Consider the following 18028-nt stretch of genomic DNA (forward strand, 5'->3'; position numbering starts at 1 on the left):
ACCGGACCCCTGTCCTAACAAATTTCGACTCTACCTTTGTCTCCCTAATCGCTTGTTACTATTATAATTATTTTTTAAAAAATAACCATATATATATATATAATAGAACTTAGAACCTATACGGCTATACCCTATCGGGAGAAAATAAATATTTTATCGAAATCTAGATAAATCTAATAATTTGTTTTCTAACAGGCTTACCTAAAATCTTTCAAGTTTTGCTACTCTATAGTTAGATTCATGATACAAATACCTGTTCCCCTTAATAATTCCCTAGATTTTGATCGATATATGTACGCCTACGCATGTAAAATTCCCATAAAAATACGGCAAATGCTACCTGCATAGGTAGTACTCTTAACCTTTATTACCAAAAACCAAGCATCATCTCCTTATGAATCCTTGGGATAAATCATTAAGACATTGTAATCCAATTAAACCCTGAGACTACATTGTTTTGTTACATTTGGAATATCATACAACACACGCTTAGCAAAATATCATACCTTAGTAACTTGGAAAACGTCATTAGTTTTTCAACAGCCTGGAAAGCAAGCAATTAGTTGTGCTACACATTAAAAACAGGGCTAGCTTCTACAACAAAGTGTTAATACTGTTTATCTGCAAATGTGTTCTAAATTCTTATAGCTACAAGTCTACAACCAGCGCTGACAATTACAAGTTCGTGGTAACGCATCTGTTAATGCAACCTATACTATTACCCTCAGTAAATTTCCAACAAAACAAACATTGATTTCACATACAGCAGGGAGAGAATAAAAAGGCAAAAGCAATAGACATGTTACACCGGAGGCAATGCTCCTTTCTCGTTTAATGTTCTTAAATTTCTCTCCCCTTTTCCAATTCATACCAGCAGCGGCTACAAACATGTTTACCTCACTAGCCTTCTTGTCTAGGACTCCTAACACTAGCATTACCACCATCAGAAAGCTGGACCCACAAACTTCGACTTCGTTCCCCTCCATTTTCCCAGGTCTGTTGCCTTACACTCCTATCATTTGTGTCACCGCCATCAGAAAACTGAGCCCAAACACTTCGACTCTTACCCCCTCCACTGAATTCCTCTTCACACCCTGCCACTGTCTTAAGGATTTCAGATTGCAGCAGTGGGCAGTTCTCCTTGAGATACTCAAAACCGTCGGAGCGCATAACGGCTGTGTCAAGGGAAATTAAAGGATAAGGATATGATAAGCAAGAACATGGGGAAAAATAGACAACAAAGCTTATAAAATTAATGAAAACCTTAGGCTCCATTCTCGATTCCCATGTTTTCAATAACTTCAGCACCTCCTGAAGAGCAAAAGATTTTATAAACAGGACGTGCTGCAGTTGTTTAATCATGAATTTATGACATCATCATGTTCACTCATGTGCCAAACTTGACTAGTTTTTGGACTTTGAATAACAAGATTAAATGATTGCGACACTCATAACCACTTCCAGTAAAGCCCAAGCAATTGTAAGAACTAACAAGAACATATAACTTCAAGGGCAAAAGGGCAAGGTTGCTTATGCTGTGGATAAGTAACCAGAGCAAGGAAAAAAATGACCTATCATTATTCCCAAGTAATGATGAATAACTTGAGAAAGCATGGTTCCCAAGTAATTGAACAATATTGGAATGACATAGATGCCATGCCCATCTAGATCAAACGACAAGAAAAAGCAACTAAACATATTAATACCACATGAAAGCCTTTAAAATGCCAACACAAATACATGTCACAAGCACATATATTATAGAAACAAAGCAATATTAGAGCAACACCTGACCAAACTGCCAGATCTGACACCATCCGACCCAAAAACCGTCCAATCCAAGTGGTGGTTTGGTCGGCTGCAGGTTGCCGATGACAGCAACCGACAATATCGGTTCAAGTGGCAGGTTAGGGGGTTTGAAAACCGATGGATCCAACCCATCGAAACAGGTTGCAAGTTAGAATTTTTCTCTTTTAAGCTTCAGTTCCTCAACTTGGCCATTCATCAGTCTTGGGTCTTCAGATCTGTCATTCTACCACCATCACAGGTTGCCTACTTGCCCTCATCACAAGGTCGCCAACTCATCTCCATTGAAGGCTGAGTGGTCTCTCTCTCTCTCTCTCTCTCTCTCTCTCTCTGAGGTTTGATTTCTAATATCCATTTGGTAACAACTTAGCTTTTTGCTGAAAGTGTGCTAAAATATACTCGTACTTTGAAAAATAAAGAAAAAGTAAAAAACAAATGAGGCTTTAAAAATCTATACGTAAGAGCAAAAATAGCAAAAAGATGGCTTATACTCCAATGCCAAACAAACACTTAGTCTCTCTCTCTCTCACTCTCTCCATTTCAAACTAATAGATCTAGGGTTTGCGATCTTGTTTGTGCTATTTTGCTTGTAGTTATGTGTTGTTTAGGTTTGTATTCTTTGGGTTTGATTTCTCGGGGTTTAATCTCGCTGTGTCTGGGTTTGTTCTCCTTCTTCAGACCAGAAAACACCTGACGAATCCAACCAGTGTCTACCCTAGCCCAATCCAACTATACCCATGGTTACTAGCAGTCGGCGGTGGGTCTCTCCTTCCACCACCCGACGTGAGAGGGTTGGTTTCTGGTTGAGTCCAAAACTGACCCGTGGACAACCCTAGGTAATATGTCGATTCTTGAAGATCTTGGATATGATATAACAGTAACATGTGAATTGCATTTGTAATATAGAAATAAATATTATTAATATTTGTTACATCAATATTTTATAAAGATATAAATATGAAATGCCAAATGGCATAAAATATATAGAACTAGTATACCATTTTGGAAGATAAAAATAACAAGAAAAATAAAGTGACATGATTGATGATCCATGTTTGACATTCACAAAAGTTCAGAAATTTAATATTTTCTTAATTTTGTAATGCATATACATGTTAACTCTTAAGTACCTCAAGTTTTAAAATTATACAGATGTCCCCCCCTGTATTTCTTGTATTTCTCATTTAAATCCCATTTTTCCTTTAAAATATTCAAATTTTACCACAAACTTATGTGATATAGATCAATTTCCTATTTACAGCCTTTCTTTGTTCTATCTGTACCCTACACGTTTAAGATAATGATATGGTTGTTATGTTGAAAAATCTGCACTTCCTAAATGCAGACTATGAGGGAAATGACTAGGAAACCCATAATGAACAATAACATTGTACTTTGCTTAGCGCATAACAGCAATGTCGAAATAGTTTGACATAAATTAGAAAACTGAGTGAAAAAAAAAATCAAGCAGGAAGAACGTACCGACAAGGTTTTCAGCAGCAAATTTTAGGCAAACTGATTTTAAATCTGAAGCATGATAACTGTCAGCCAGGGCCAAAATATTGGCAACAGAATCTACAGATATATCCCTACAGAGTACAGACTCGCACATCAATCTAAGTCTAGGCAAACCATATTTTTCTGCTGCAGCTAACAATTTCGCAGCAAATGTGTCAGATAAAGATGGCATGCAAGATGAACTCATCGCCAAGAAATCCTCATCTTCAACAAGAGTATCCCTATATATGTAGTGAAGCAAAGCCTGCTCAACAGACATGCAAGAAATTATTACGAACATATACAAATATATAGTAGACTCTGCCTGACACAAAAGCCAGAATAATTCAAACCATGCTGCATTATATCCAAGCAGGAAGGACGGGGAAAAAACTGCTTTTTGGAAAAGGCTACCTTAAAAACATTGGGTTCCATATCTGTAACGACTATTTCTTGATCATCTTCATCCATTCCATTGAAAAATTCAGTTTCAAATACAGGAGAGCGAGCAGCCAGTACCAGCTTGTGAGCATGAAACTTTTCCCCAGACACATTAAAAGTAACATCAGAACATTCCTTATTCTCCAATAGCATACCAAAATGTGCTCCAATATCAGATTCAGGGACATGAATTGAGTGTAATCTTGAACAATCCACCGCAGAAACCACAACACCAACAGTACAATTAATTTTCAAGCAATCGTCCTTAAGGAAAACTGATGATTCAAGCATATTCCGTCTGAAAAATCGCTTGTAGCCCCTAAAAAACCAAAGAAAGAAAAGGTAAATTAACTAGAATAGCGGAAACACTGTGATAAAAGAAGAAGATAATAAAGTGATTTTTTCGATAATTTATAATGGGGGAGGGGAGATTTTAACCTTAGATGTCTCCGTTGGAAACACCAAGAGGTGCTAGCTGAGCTATACAAGGCTCTTGCCAAGAAAATGATAATAAATGATTGCAAAATACAACATGGGAAAAAAAAATAGAGCTACTGGTCACTTGAAGCAGTTAACAAACTATTAAAGCATTTCTAACAGATTTATGCTGGGTCAGGATTCAGGAAAGGAAAATGCAGATTAGCATATGTTAAACCTTTATCCTGTATTTTATGTTTCACATTGCATGAGGTGATGAACGTTGGAAATATTCCCCTTTTTCAGATTTAAAAATATAAAGTTCATTATTATTATTGGGGGTTGATGGTCCACATGAACCGATAATACACAACAATATGTGATATTCTAGTAATAAGAATTTATCCCAAGCACAAGACCACCATATTGCAAGTTTGCAACAAAAGTTAAAGAAAAACATTAGAAGCTTTCTTATTATATGACTTTGTTGCTGCTCCTCAAGAATGCCGGATCTAAGAGATGAAGCTATGAAGTAAAGGCAGGCCCTTGAAAGAAGAATTCATTTTGATGAAAGAAAATTAGAGAATTTGTCTAACAGTAACTTTAGAAAAAGAAGATGAAGAAAAGAAAGAGGAGAGAAGGAAAAAGAACCAACAAAGGCCAACATGACTATTGCCCAACAGGCTGGCCCAAGCGTTTTTGAGGCCTAAGGCGAAATCTTCAAATGGGGGCCTTATGTTATCACTTAAATAATATTTAACTAGCATTTATATAATATATATTTTTTAAATCCATTCTTTTTACTTTTTAATATGATTTTTTTTTAGAAAATGCTAAAGTTATAACAAATTTTACTACAAACTGGTGTTATAATGAATGTGATCAATGACATGAGGCTTACAAAAATACTAGAAATATTATAAAATTTACAGCATGAGAATTACAAAGATATATCACCAATTACAAATATTCATTCAAAAACGCATTCAATAGTTTGTTGAAATCCACCTTTCATAGATATTCACTGTCACATCAAATTATAAAAGTTATGGAGACCACCATGCTCTTTTGGTGCAGTGATCACTTCACAAGTATAAGTTCTTATGGGGTGTGGGGGGCAATGGCCAAAATTTAAGTATCTAGATGAGAGTTTCGCATACATATATACTTAGACTAGGCTAAAGTAAAATTTTTATCTTGTATAAAAATAATTAAATAAATAAAACTTATATAGTAAAATTCATAGTATTTTTAACATTTTCCTATTTGCATTACTTGTGATTAGTAACACGTCTAGACCTATTTATTTAAATTTGTCTTATCTCTATCTCTAGCATTACTTAATTCTTTGAGCCTTCTTAATAGTGAAAAAAAATGTAAACTAAAATGTTTTAATATCTCTAAAAACTAATTATATATATATAAAAAAAAATTGCCCCCAAATTTGGGGCCTTCTCTAGTAAGGGGGCCCTAGGCAATGGCCTGAGCCTACGGCCGGCCCTATTGCCCAATACACTCAATTTTATTAATCAACTCATTCTACCTCCTTTTGAATACATTGGGCACAATATATATAAAAGACTCTTACTTGTGCTAGCTAGTAGGAATAGGATTCCTACTAGTACTAGAACTCCTAGTTTAACTAGTAAACCAAACCTAATAAATATTTAACTTGGACGCAAAGAAAATAAACCTAAGATACTTAGAATACCCTAGAAGATCCTAGACTCAACTAAATTACCAAATACCCTTAATTCAGAGGAATTGCAGAAATTACAGATTTTCCCTTGAATATAAAATTGACCATAACTAATAAAATAAAAACCCAAATTAAAATCTATTTTAACCCTAAAAGACATACTTAGTCTATTAAAATGACATGATTTCACTTCAATTGGACTTCACACAAGGACCCAATAAAATAATTATTGAATAGGAAAATTCGCAAGGTAATAGCAAATTAATCTTCCATGGCTTCACCACATTTGCTTAGCAGAAAAGGAAATTAATAGAAGCTACTAAGTCATTTCTGTCAAGTCTCGGAATGTCTTAAATAACACAAACTTAAGATGCATACAAACTCCTAGAAATTTCTAGATTTAAATCAAACCAAAATACATTTAATGTGCATGAATTACAAAAACTTACAAATTATCTCCACCCCCTAATTATAAAACTAACCATGACTTATGAAGTAAAAATTCATATTAAAAAGAATCTAACCCTTAAGACTCCCAATAACTTTGACTTTCCAAAGCATATAACACTTGACCCAAAATTCAAAAGACTAATTTATGCATGAAGTGCACAAAGTAAACCAAAAATTACGGAGGAAAAACAAAATAGAAAAGAAAACAATGAAGAAAACTAATTACAAAAGAGGAGAGAACAAAGGAAAGAAGAGAGAAAATCACTAGATGTGAGTCCTTAAGCCTGAGACCAGTCGAATAGAGATCCACTAAAGAAAGCAAGCAATTGGTCCTTGGAACTATCCAAATCCTCAAAAGTCTGCCTATTGCGTTCCTTCCAAAGAGACCATAGTAAGCACAAGGGAACTAAATTAGAAATGTTAGATGAGCGCTTTTTGATTTTGCTTGAGTCACAATATAAATCTTGGAATCTACAAACTTGCGAAGTAACAACAAATCAATCTTTCTACAGATACATCACTCTCTCTTAATTGGAGAAATTTGACTTCAAGTTTTGCAACCATTGGAATAGTTTATATCTTGAGCTAATACCATTTTTTTTTTTGTTATAGGAAAGAGCAAGGATGACAATGGAATGCCTTTATTTTGATCCTCGTCAAAATTTAGTAGGAATCACAAAAATCAATGGCTTGAATAGCTTTCAATTCAAGAATCAAAATTCATTTCTAATTTATTTTTTTGTTGGAAACAAGATCAATCTTATTGCCTTCTTTGGACTTGACTTATTCATGATTCGAGTTGTGCTCACCTTGCTCCTTCATTGTCTTCCAAAATTCCCCTTCCAGAAGGAAAATAAATCCACTACCCTCTAAGGCATAACCCAATAGATCCCAAATACGCACAACACCATTGACCACAAATCTCAAGCAATGTCACAATGAAGAAGCAAGTGATTTATGAAATCCCCATTTTTCTTGCACATGCCACACCACTCCACTATAAATACATTCCTCATCCATAGGCAATCCATCATAAGAATTTTTCCTATTGCCGCTGTCCAAACGAAAAATGCCACTTTTTTCAGGCACTTTGACCCTCCAAATATATACATTAGGCTACCAAAGGTGTGAACATTTCCGGGGTGTGAAACTCTACCTCAAGCATACTACAACAGATGTGGTCTTCTCCCACACCTCTTAACTTGATAAAGTAGATGAAAAGGAGGGAAGATGTTAGCACACAACAACTCCAGTCATGTGCAGCTCTCTAATTAATTAAGGTCATATTATCTCTGTGACTATAGATTGTGCGATTCAAATACCACTCGTAATTAATTATGCTTTTCAAACCCATTATTTATTTACTTGCATACTAATCATCCTTTCTCTGTGGATGGCTGGCTGGCTTTCACACAATCAATCAGATCATAGAGAAATACAATTCCAGTTCAACACAACACAACATAAATAAAAGGGTGACGTTGGAATTTGAAAATAGAAAGAAATGATGAGTGAGAGAGAGAGAGAGAGATACCACATGCTGCCACGGTACTTGAGGGTGTAGGGCCCACTCTCGAGGGCACGATCGAAGTGGCTATGAACCTTGTGCTTGGCAGAGCCAGTCTGGTCGAGGAGGGTAAGTTCAAAGAGAGCACGGACGTCGGTGCCTTCGCTGGCGAGAGCGATGAAGACAGAGACATAGGTGGAGTTGTCTTCGGGGTTCTTGCCATCAGGGTAGAAATAGATGGCCCACTGGTAACCTCCAACCGTGAAATTCTCGCTCGCTATGTGCTTTCCAACTCCGATCCCCTTCGCCAACGAGTACCCTCTTATTGTGAAGTTGTGTGACCCGTTCACCGTTTCCGTCACCGACCTTGATCGAGACGACGACGAAGACGAAGACGACATCATCATCTCACCACCACCACGCATCTTCTTTTTCTTTTCTTTTCTTTTTCTCACTGATTTTCTTTTTTTCTCCAACTCAAATTTTCATTCATTTTTTCTCTCTGCACTGCAGCTTTTATATATATCATTAACTCTTAATACTTATTTACCTAACTTGACTTGAGACCCAAAAAAAAAAAAAAAAAAATAACAAATAAACAAAATACTTTATTTTCAAAATTTTGAGAGGGTGTTTGGTAATATTGTTCTAGTAATGTTATTTGTATTTTTTGAAAAAACATATGGGTAAAAAAGTGTGTAGAAATACGTGTAATGTTATTTAAACACTGAAAAAAGTTGTTTAAAATCCCTTACCAAACACCCCTAAATGTTCTTTTCCTGTAATGGTCACTCTACAAGTATACTTGTCTGTGAGGTGTGGGAAGGGAATGGTAGAATTTCTATCTTATATAAAAACAAAAATAAAATTTAAATGTTAAATTATTTAAAATAAGGCTAAGAAAAAAAAAGCTACACCTGTATAAACAATACATTATAAAAAAAGAAAAAATCTATAACCAAAGTGTTAGAAAACTCAATTAAAAACTCATTAAAACTGGAGCTTCTGCTATGGGTGAAAAGTTTGGATCCTTTGGGTGGTGGAAGGGTGGTGGAAAGTGGGGGTATTTATAAGTTTGGTGGAGGCTAGAGTTTATGGTGGGATGTTTTAATTAATCAACGGGCCAAATCGATTGATCAAAAATCCCACCAAAAAGGAAAAAAACAAAAAAACATTTTTTAGGCTTCTAACCAAAAGAGTGCATACACATTTAATTAAGTGCATACGCATCCATATGCACGCGTACGCACTCTTTGTAAGCCTTTTTAAAATCAACTTACAAAAGGCGTGTTCGCACTCAAAACACACTTTTTGCAAGCCTTTTGGAAATTGGGCTTAAAAATATATTTTGGGCTTCAAACTTGGTTTTTTGGATCACGTTTTGGGTTCTATTAACTATTAAGTCAACAGGCTCCATACATAGTATTGATGATTTTGATAGTGATTTGATTTCTCGTCATTGGAACTAGAGGACTTGAATATAAGTCGGGACAAAATTAGGTGTCTATAGTTACCTTTCTTTTGGCGTTGCCGTGCATGGTGATGCCAAAAGACTATAGAGATGATCCAGATGTTGCGGTCGATATCCAAGCCCTACCCATGGGAGGAGCTAACAAAAACATACAATGGGAGGAGCTAACTTATGACATAGGCTTATCACTTATTAGCATGTAGGGATTGCTTCCCTAGAAAGGGTGTAACACCCCATGATTTTATTACTAATTTAATTTTTATACTTAAATTAAAAAGGAGGCCCGCAATTAAATGGATTTAATTAGTTTGGGCCTAAGATATTTAAATCTGATAATTATTATGGTATAAAAGTTACACCTGTATAAACAATACATTATAAAAAAAAGAAAAAAATCTAAAACCAAAGTGTTAGAAAACTCAATTAAAAACTCATTAAAACTGTAGCTTCTAAGTTTGGATCCTTTGGGTGGTGGAAAGTGGGGGTATTTATAGGCTTGGTGGAGGCTAGGGTTTATGGTGGGATGTTTTAATCAATCAACGGGCCAAATCGATTGATCAAAAATCCCACCAAAAAGGGGGAAAAAAAAAACATTTTTTAGGCTTCTAACCAAAAGAGTGCATACACATTTAATTAAGTGCATACGCATCCATATGCACGCGTACGCACTCTTTGTAAGCTTTTTTAAAATCAACTTACAAAAGGCGTGTTCACACTCAAAACACACTTTTTGCAAGCCTTTTGGAAATTGGGCTTAAAAATATATTTTGGGCTTCAAACTTGGTTTTTTGGATCACGTTTTGGGTTCTATTAACTGTTAAGTCACTAGGCTCCATACATAGTATTGATGATTTTGGTAGCGATTTGATTTCTCGTCATTGGAACCAGAGGACTTGGATATAAGTCGGGACAAAATTAGGTGTCTATAGTTACCTTTCTTTTGGCATTGCTGTGCATGATGATGCCAAAAGACTATAGAGATGATCTAGATGTTGCAGTCGATATCCAAGCCCTACCCATGCACACCTCTTCAAACAAAAGCATACAATGGGAGGAGCTAACTTATGACATAGGCTTATCGCTTGTTAGCATCTAGGGACTGCTTCCCCATAAATGTAGCACCCCATGATTTTATTACTAATTTAATTTTTATACTTAAATTAAAAAGGAGGCCCGCAATTAAATGGATTTAATTAGTTTGGGCCTAAGATATTTAAATCTGATAATTATTATGGTATAAAAGGCCCAAGTGAGATGTCATAAGTAAATATATGGACCTTGATAAGCTTTTAAAAATCCTAGCCTTTTACCTCTTAAGATACGCACACACACACACACACATATATATATATATATATATATATATATATATATATATATATATATATAAGATTTTCTTTTGTTTTAGCCGCAACAGCCGGTTGAACAACTTATTTTCTTTTCTGCTTTGCAACTGAATGTGAGACTATTGCAGGTATGGTTTCCTTAGCTCTAAATTTAGGATGTTGAATATTCTATGGCTAGACTTGTCCCACGTTTGCAGGAAAGGCATGAGTGGTGCATGGAATTATATTAGTACCTACTAGGATAATAGGCATCACTCCATGAATCTTCACCTATCTTTATATTAAAGGGAAAGGGTGCTCTGTGGTTAATATATATATATTCGTATATAGCCTCACTTGTTTACCATCAAACTGACATGCATCACACTTTTGGTTATTGTCTAATACTAGTCCAGCAGCATTGAGGGAATAATAGGCAACTGGATTGATAATTAAGAATACTATACGTGACTTTCAATATTAGATTGAATATATATAATGTTAGAGTGAATAGATATGAATAAATCACATTGGCTGTTACATTCAGGTTGATCAGATATTCACCTATATTGAAGTTTCATGAATACCTATGATTACGTTAATAGAAAAATCTGATTAGTCAGCAATATTTTTAAGTCCAAAAATCTGGTTAAAGCTGAAATTGAATTGGATAGTTAAGTAAATAAATGGAGAATTTTGAATATATCAGTATTGTCTAGGATAAAATTGTTTAAGTGTGAAAACTGATTTTAAGTGGGAATTGTGTATTGATGGACCTATCTTTGATGTTGCTAGGTTCTAATTCTACTGATTTGTTGTGATTTAAGGGAGGTTGATTTCATATTTTTGCAACTAAGAGGTAAGTAATGTTTACTAATTTTGGGGTTTTTTCCCAAAACAGTGTTAATTATTAAACTCTTTTATATCAAAGAAATATGTTGATATTCTATATATCTATTGATATTTTATAAATGTTTGATGTGCACATTGACTATTCATTTTAAGAAAAACTTGTGGGACAACCTAAATTTATTTAAACTTGTATGTGTAAATATATTTTTATATTTTTGAGAATTATGAATGGATTATTTTTGTGAGCATATTGAATATGTTTTGAAACTCTATGGCAAGTCGCGATTAAAAGCTTAGTATTGTATTTAGTCCTTAGCAAGGGACAATCATACTACAGCTAGTCCTTAGCAAGGGACGGTCCCAAAAAAGGGGCCAGTGTACATTTGATAGCTCTTTAGCAAGGGAGTATATTATTGAGGATCCAAAAAGGAAGCTTCTTAGCAAGGAGTGCACCTTTAGGTTCCAAAGGAGCCATCGTTAAGAAAGGGGATGAAAAGGAGGTTCCAGTCCCAAAAAGGGGACAACACAACCTTGTCAACGGGGCGTAAACGTTAACCACAAGAAAAGTCTAGGAAATTGTTTATATGATGGTATTAATATATATAAATATATATATATATATATATATATATATATATATATATATTATGATGGTCATAATATAAATATTTTTTTTATATGAAATATTTGATGATAAAATATTGATGAGTTACAAGTTATGAATTTATTGTAAGAATTATTTGTTTGAAAGGTTTGTTCCCACACCCCAATGTTAGTAAATTCACTTATTGAGTTATTTCACCCCCCTTTTATTTCTCCTTATAGATGTATTAGAGGGATTATTGGAGTAGAGATTCTTGGAATACAACAGTTACGAATTATTTTGTGGAACTGAGGATTTTATTATTATTTTTATGGCATTAAACGTTGTACTGGATAATTATTTTGAGGATGTTTTATCTTTAGTGGATTAGAGCTCTGACATTTGTGATGACATTTTAGGTTTCTGGTTGCTTTTATTTAATATTTTTTTATGGATTATTTAGATTGAATAGACTTTTATTATTTATGATTTTGGGGCATTACAAAGGGTGGTCTCAAAGTCATAGACTTTGAGATCGATGGTCAGTTGTCTTCTTCTGAAAAAGTGTCTGGACCGTGTCATAGATCCCTAGGGGCAAGAACCTAAACGTACTTATATGACGGCGGGGGGGGGGGGGGGTGAAGGGGTTCCTTAAGAATGGGAGAAAGCAATGTCTCTGAGTTTGATTTACTCTGTAGCGGAATTGGCAAAACTAGTGATGGTGTAAGCTTGAAGAGACAAGCGTCTTTCTAAAAAGTCAATGGATTAGTGGGACCACATGACAGGAAGTGTGCGAGAGTTGACTAGGATTATGGTATGATGCATGGAGCACATAGATGCACAAACCGGATGCAAGAGACATAAGTATGAAGTGTGCAAGAAAATTGAGCCGGATGGCATATGCTATGCAAAGATGGACCAATGGTGGACACATGATGCAAGTGGCCTCTCTAGAAAATGAAAGGCCTGCGATTGGTGGTGGATGCATTAGGCATATGAACAGGTGTGATAGATGCAATGGTAAGAAAATGTATGATGTTAATGAGCATGTAAGTAAAGATGCAAATGTAGGCGAAGACAGAAAGTATGAGATAAAGATAGCAACATCAATAAAATTAGCAAATAGCAATATGGTGTGGGTTGATCAATCAATGAGATTAAACAACCCACAAATGTGTGAGGCGAATCAACAATATTGATGATGCATAAAATCCTCAGTGAGTTAATCATCCACACTCGCATCTAATAAGGTACCAAAATAAAAAATAAGATGAAGAATCTACAGAAAGCACTAATGGGGTGCTGGTCAAAGACCCTCCGAAAGTTAAGTTAGTGATAGAAAAATCTCTAATAGCTCAAAAGTATAAGAGTTAGGAAATTGCACGTACCTTAAGGAAGAGGAGGCCTAGTGCTTATATAGTAGTGTAGAGCTAATCAAGATCCCTTGAATGTAGGATTTTTCCTTGTAAAGAAGATTTGGAGTTAAGGCCCCAAAATCTTGTGCTTTTCTTCCCATATAGGGAAGACACGAGAGTGGAGTAGGGTTTTTAGGCGTGGCGTGCAAGTTCTTTTCATATAGGGATGCATGAGTGGAGAATACATAAAGGTTTATGGGACCCAGTTACTAAACTGTCGGTATGACCATCCATCCATTGGTATGAATACGAAGGATAAGACATGACCATCCATTAGGTACATATGCAACCATATGTGGAGCACTGATTCCCAAAGACTTCTAGGAAGCCAAATGAGGAGTTCATCCCAACAGGTCCGTAGTTGGTGGGTCCAATCTAGAAGAGGCACATACCCTAACGACCCTATAGACACTGCATTTTGTACCTCTTACAAATTGGGCCCCCATTCCTCAATGATGCTCAAACTCTAAGGCTTAAGGCTAGTTAGAGCCCAATCAAATATCAAATTGACTTGAGGAGTGTTAAAATAGAAAATATAACCTTTTAAATGAGCAAAAATCTATTTTTGAAAATAAAATGACTAAAGTGGCCCTCAGTCCACGTACGTGGGTAGCAGCCTGCGTACATGGGCCAAAGCATGCATACGTAAGCACACTTGCATACACAACTAGGGTTTCAGAAAACATAATAAAGGCAAGTTTTCTACAATAATGACTGAGGTTTGTAATGAATTCCACATTGTCTGGGAGCTGTTCCAAACCACATTTTTTTCACTATATAAAGCCTTACATGATACATTTTCAAAACACACATAAATCCCATGGGAAAAACCTAAGATTCACTAGAAAATAATGAATCAAAAGGGATTTTTTCACAAAATACCATCAAGTCAATTTTATTTGATTGAGACCTCTTTTGGCCTTAATCCTTTAAGTTTAAGATTACTAATTGCTTGTTTAATGACTTGTGATAGATTTAATTGAGAGGAATAGTCAAAATCAAGCTTGTAAAGCTTCTCATTTAAGATATTGAGTCTAACCCTTTCTTTTTATTTCTCTCTCTAATCTGCTTTGCTTTCTACATTTTAATCTTGTTTTCTGCTTAGTTTATGTTTATACATGTTTGCTTAGGTTAGTTTTATAGTTCTTTTTATGTTTTGAGCATGTTTGATTGTTAGAATTAGGGTTTTCGTTTATTCTCTGTTTTTCTTTTAGGGTTTTTGAACAAGTCCTACACACGCATGTCGCAAGCATGCGTACGCAGATTAAACCCTGTGTACGCAGGTCTCTGTCTGCGTATGCAGGCACTTGCCCAGAAACCCTAATTCAGATTTCTTGTTTTGTTTGGTTTGTTTGCTTCACATGTCTTGCCTTTGTTGAAATCCTTTTTACATATATTTTTCATCTGAGTTCTTGTTTTGCATATTTTATTTATTTGTTTGTGTTTAACTTATTAGATTAGGGTTTTCTTGCTTAAAGATTGCTATACCATTCATTCACATGTCCATGCATTAATGCCATAGGTGTTGTGTTGTTGAAAGGTAAGTAAAGGTAAGTCATACATTAGTATGAACATGCATCTGATGGTGTATGTTGTTGCATGCTTTGTTTTGTGTCTTTCAATTCCAACTGTATGCTTTATATGATTTTGCAATTGCCATGATATATTGCTACCATGATTGAGCTGCTACCTTGTTTTAGATGTATGAAAGGGTGTTCACATGTTAGATGAATGTTAGGGTTATGTGTGGTTTGGCTTCCTATGCTTTATGGATAGAGATGTTATGTTGTTTTGGGATGAATAATGCCATGTTTTTTGCTTAGATGTATGCTAGTGTGTGTGTGTGAGTTAGAATACAAGTATTGAAAGTGTTTTTAATGAGGTTAAGATGTAAGACACAATGATGGGAGGCCAACCTTAAGGTTGGGTGATTTTGGGTGCCTAACACCTTCCCAAGAGTGTACCTAAACTCCGAGCTTATATCTCTGGTAGTAAGATTAATGGTCCTTTCTTGAGAGGACGCTATATATATGGTTCCTAGACCATTGCAAAAACTAGGTGGCAACTTCAAACCTCTTGTGCCCACAGTGGCGACTTTGCTAGGGATAGTGAGTTTAATTCTTATGTGTCTTATTTCTTAACCTTAATAAAAACTATTTCCATACTTGTTTGCACACACATCACTTGTTCTCTTTTGTCCCTTAACCTTAGTTGGTGATGAGTGGGAAGATGGAAGGCTCTACTCGCGCCCAAATCTTCCGAAGTTCATCCCACCAACTCATAATCGGTGCCATCGTCTATAATGGGTTTTAAGTATGTTAAAGGTTTGCTACCAATCCACTATGGGGTCCACTTAGGCCCTCGATTGGAATCATAGCCCACCTAGTTATGAGTGACCTACTTATCTATCCCTTTAGCTTTAGGGAGCCTACCTACACTAGAGAGATTCTAGAACCTATCACAAAAGAATACCATTTATATCTCTTGTTTGTTCAACCATATATCATGTGTTCACCTAATTCTAAAAAACAAATAAAAGATGTAAAAAATGGAAGGGGTGGCCTTAAAGTTATGGTATACCCTAAGATGTTATGGGATAAAAGAAAAGAAGTTCTCACATATAAGAGGCTTGTTCGTAAATTCAAAGGTATATCTTAACTTGAAAAGCTCATAAGATTATAGCCTAATTGCTACCATAGGCCCAAGTAGAAAAAACCCTTTTGAAAGAGAGGACTTTAGGCCTAAGGTAACATATATGTTATGGACTTAGCATCCAAAATCCTACAAAGCCAATATGAACTTTCCTAATCTTAGGCCTCGTTGAATGCCTAAGCCCAAAACGATGAGAATTTCATAGATTTTGAGAGGAAGGCTATAATATATTCTAGCAAAAAGGTAATGAATACATTGTAAGCCCATGTTTAAGACAAAGGATTGAAAGTTTCTAAGTGCATTCTAATGAAAGCCCATGAGAGTAAGACGAGAGTTTTATTGTAAATGGACCAAAGCCCAATGAAACAAGGGGCAAAAATCCATGAGAGGGAAGGGAGTGATATTGTAATTGGGCCTTCATTAAAATGAACTTAAAAATTTTCTGAGGACATCTAAAAAGTTAAAAAACCTCTAATTGGGACATGAACTTAATAAAAATGAGACTTGTTTTCAAGTATTACTCCAATCCAAATCCAATGGAAGGCAAGACAATTAAAGGGAAGACCCCTTAAGAGGATAAAATGGACACTTCGAGTGAAAAGGTCCTCATGCAAAAGATGCTCGAGTGTGTGGAGGCGCAAGTTGAAGTTCTTAAGAAGATAATAAGCCACATCTCCGAGACAAAACAAGGTTGGGCCTAAGGCCCGAGACACAAAAAAGGTAGGCATAATGCTCGTAAACAAAACAGGGGTGGGCCTAAAGCCCAAGACAAAATAAGACAAAACACGGATGGACCTAAGCCCAAGACATAACAAGGGAAAGATTCAAAGCATCAAACAAAAATGGGCTACTAGAATAAGCTAACCTTTGAAAAAAAAATTAATAAAAAAACCCAAAAGATTTAAAAAAAATATATTTTGAAAGAAACTCTTTCTTAAAAACTCAATTTGATTTTTTTAGAAAGAAAAAAAAAATATTTACAAAAAACTCACTGAAAAAAAAAACTTTTTTTAGGAATTTATATATAAAAAAAAATCTCACTAAAAAACTCACTTTTTTTTTTTGAAATGAACTTTTTCTTGAAAATTTTATTTACTAAAAAACTCAATTTTAAAAAAAATTATTTGATTTTTTTTTTTTTGTGGAGAACTTCACACTTTTTTTCTTGAAACTTTTTGTTTAACAAAAAAAGAACTTGAAAACTTTACTTTTTTTTTTTGTTTTTTTTTTAAAAATATAAAAAGACTTTATTTTAAGAGATTGACCTATCTTATTAGCCTAACAAACGGATTTTTTTTTTAAATAACTATAAAAACCAAACTGTATTATTAGTTAGCCAAGGTTTGAAACTAATTTGGTATCTAACAAATCGAATCCTTTGGACTCGATTTCAGAATGCTAAATCGATTGCACTGAACTCGATTTCAACATCATTCGTAGCTGATGTGGATACTTGGTCCACGTAGACATAGAACTCGAATCTTGTGGACTCGAGTTTTGTCAAATAGAAATCGAGTCATACAAACTCGATTTCGTTTTGTTTTAGAAATCGAAGTTTTGTTTCGGCAACTGAGCGACTTTCTTGTTCTTCCTTTCCCTTTTTTACTTATGTCGTCCCACTCTCCACTTCCAAGCCCCAAAAACCCATGAACTAATCAAATCCAAAACAAATCAAACCCACTCTCCACTTCAATGTGTTCTTCTCTTCCACTGGAGTGGCGGTGAGAAACCACACGTCTTATCCGATTTCCATCACCTGAAGCTTTCACTGCCTGTGTTTGGTTAGAATCGGCGCCTGGGTTGTTGGGTACGTGTTCTTCTCCTCCACTGGAGTGGCGGCGAGAAACCACACGTCCGATCCAATTTCCATCGCTTGAATCGGTGCCTGAGTTGCTGGGTGTTGTATCGTTGCT

At 35.3% G+C, this 18028-nt stretch overlaps 1 protein-coding gene across 2 annotated transcripts; it reads right to left on the reverse strand.

Annotated features, from left to right (window-relative positions):
- Positions 1–592: 592 nt before the first annotated feature.
- On the reverse strand, positions 593–8331 carry LOC142609654 (BTB/POZ and MATH domain-containing protein 4-like). 2 transcript variants are annotated; one of them, XM_075781302.1, is made up of 5 exons: positions 7845–8303; positions 3718–4063; positions 3289–3568; positions 1264–1311; positions 593–1175 (listed from the first exon to the last, which is right to left on the reverse strand). In XM_075781302.1, exons 1-4 carry the CDS (start codon positions 8240–8242, stop codon positions 1265–1267), a joined length of 1071 nt encoding a protein of 356 aa, XP_075637417.1. In that variant the 5' UTR covers positions 8243–8303; the 3' UTR covers positions 593–1175; position 1264. The 2 variants fall into 2 exon arrangements, with proteins under 2 accessions (XP_075637417.1, XP_075637416.1); XM_075781301.1 differs by lacking the exon at positions 1264–1311 and having other exon boundaries at positions 7845–8331.
- Positions 8332–18028: the final 9697 nt, after the last annotated feature.

The sequence above is a fragment of the Castanea sativa genome, chromosome 9 (genome assembly GCF_040712315.1).
Source record: "Castanea sativa cultivar Marrone di Chiusa Pesio chromosome 9, ASM4071231v1".
Taxonomy (NCBI): Eukaryota; Viridiplantae; Streptophyta; class Magnoliopsida; order Fagales; family Fagaceae; genus Castanea; species Castanea sativa.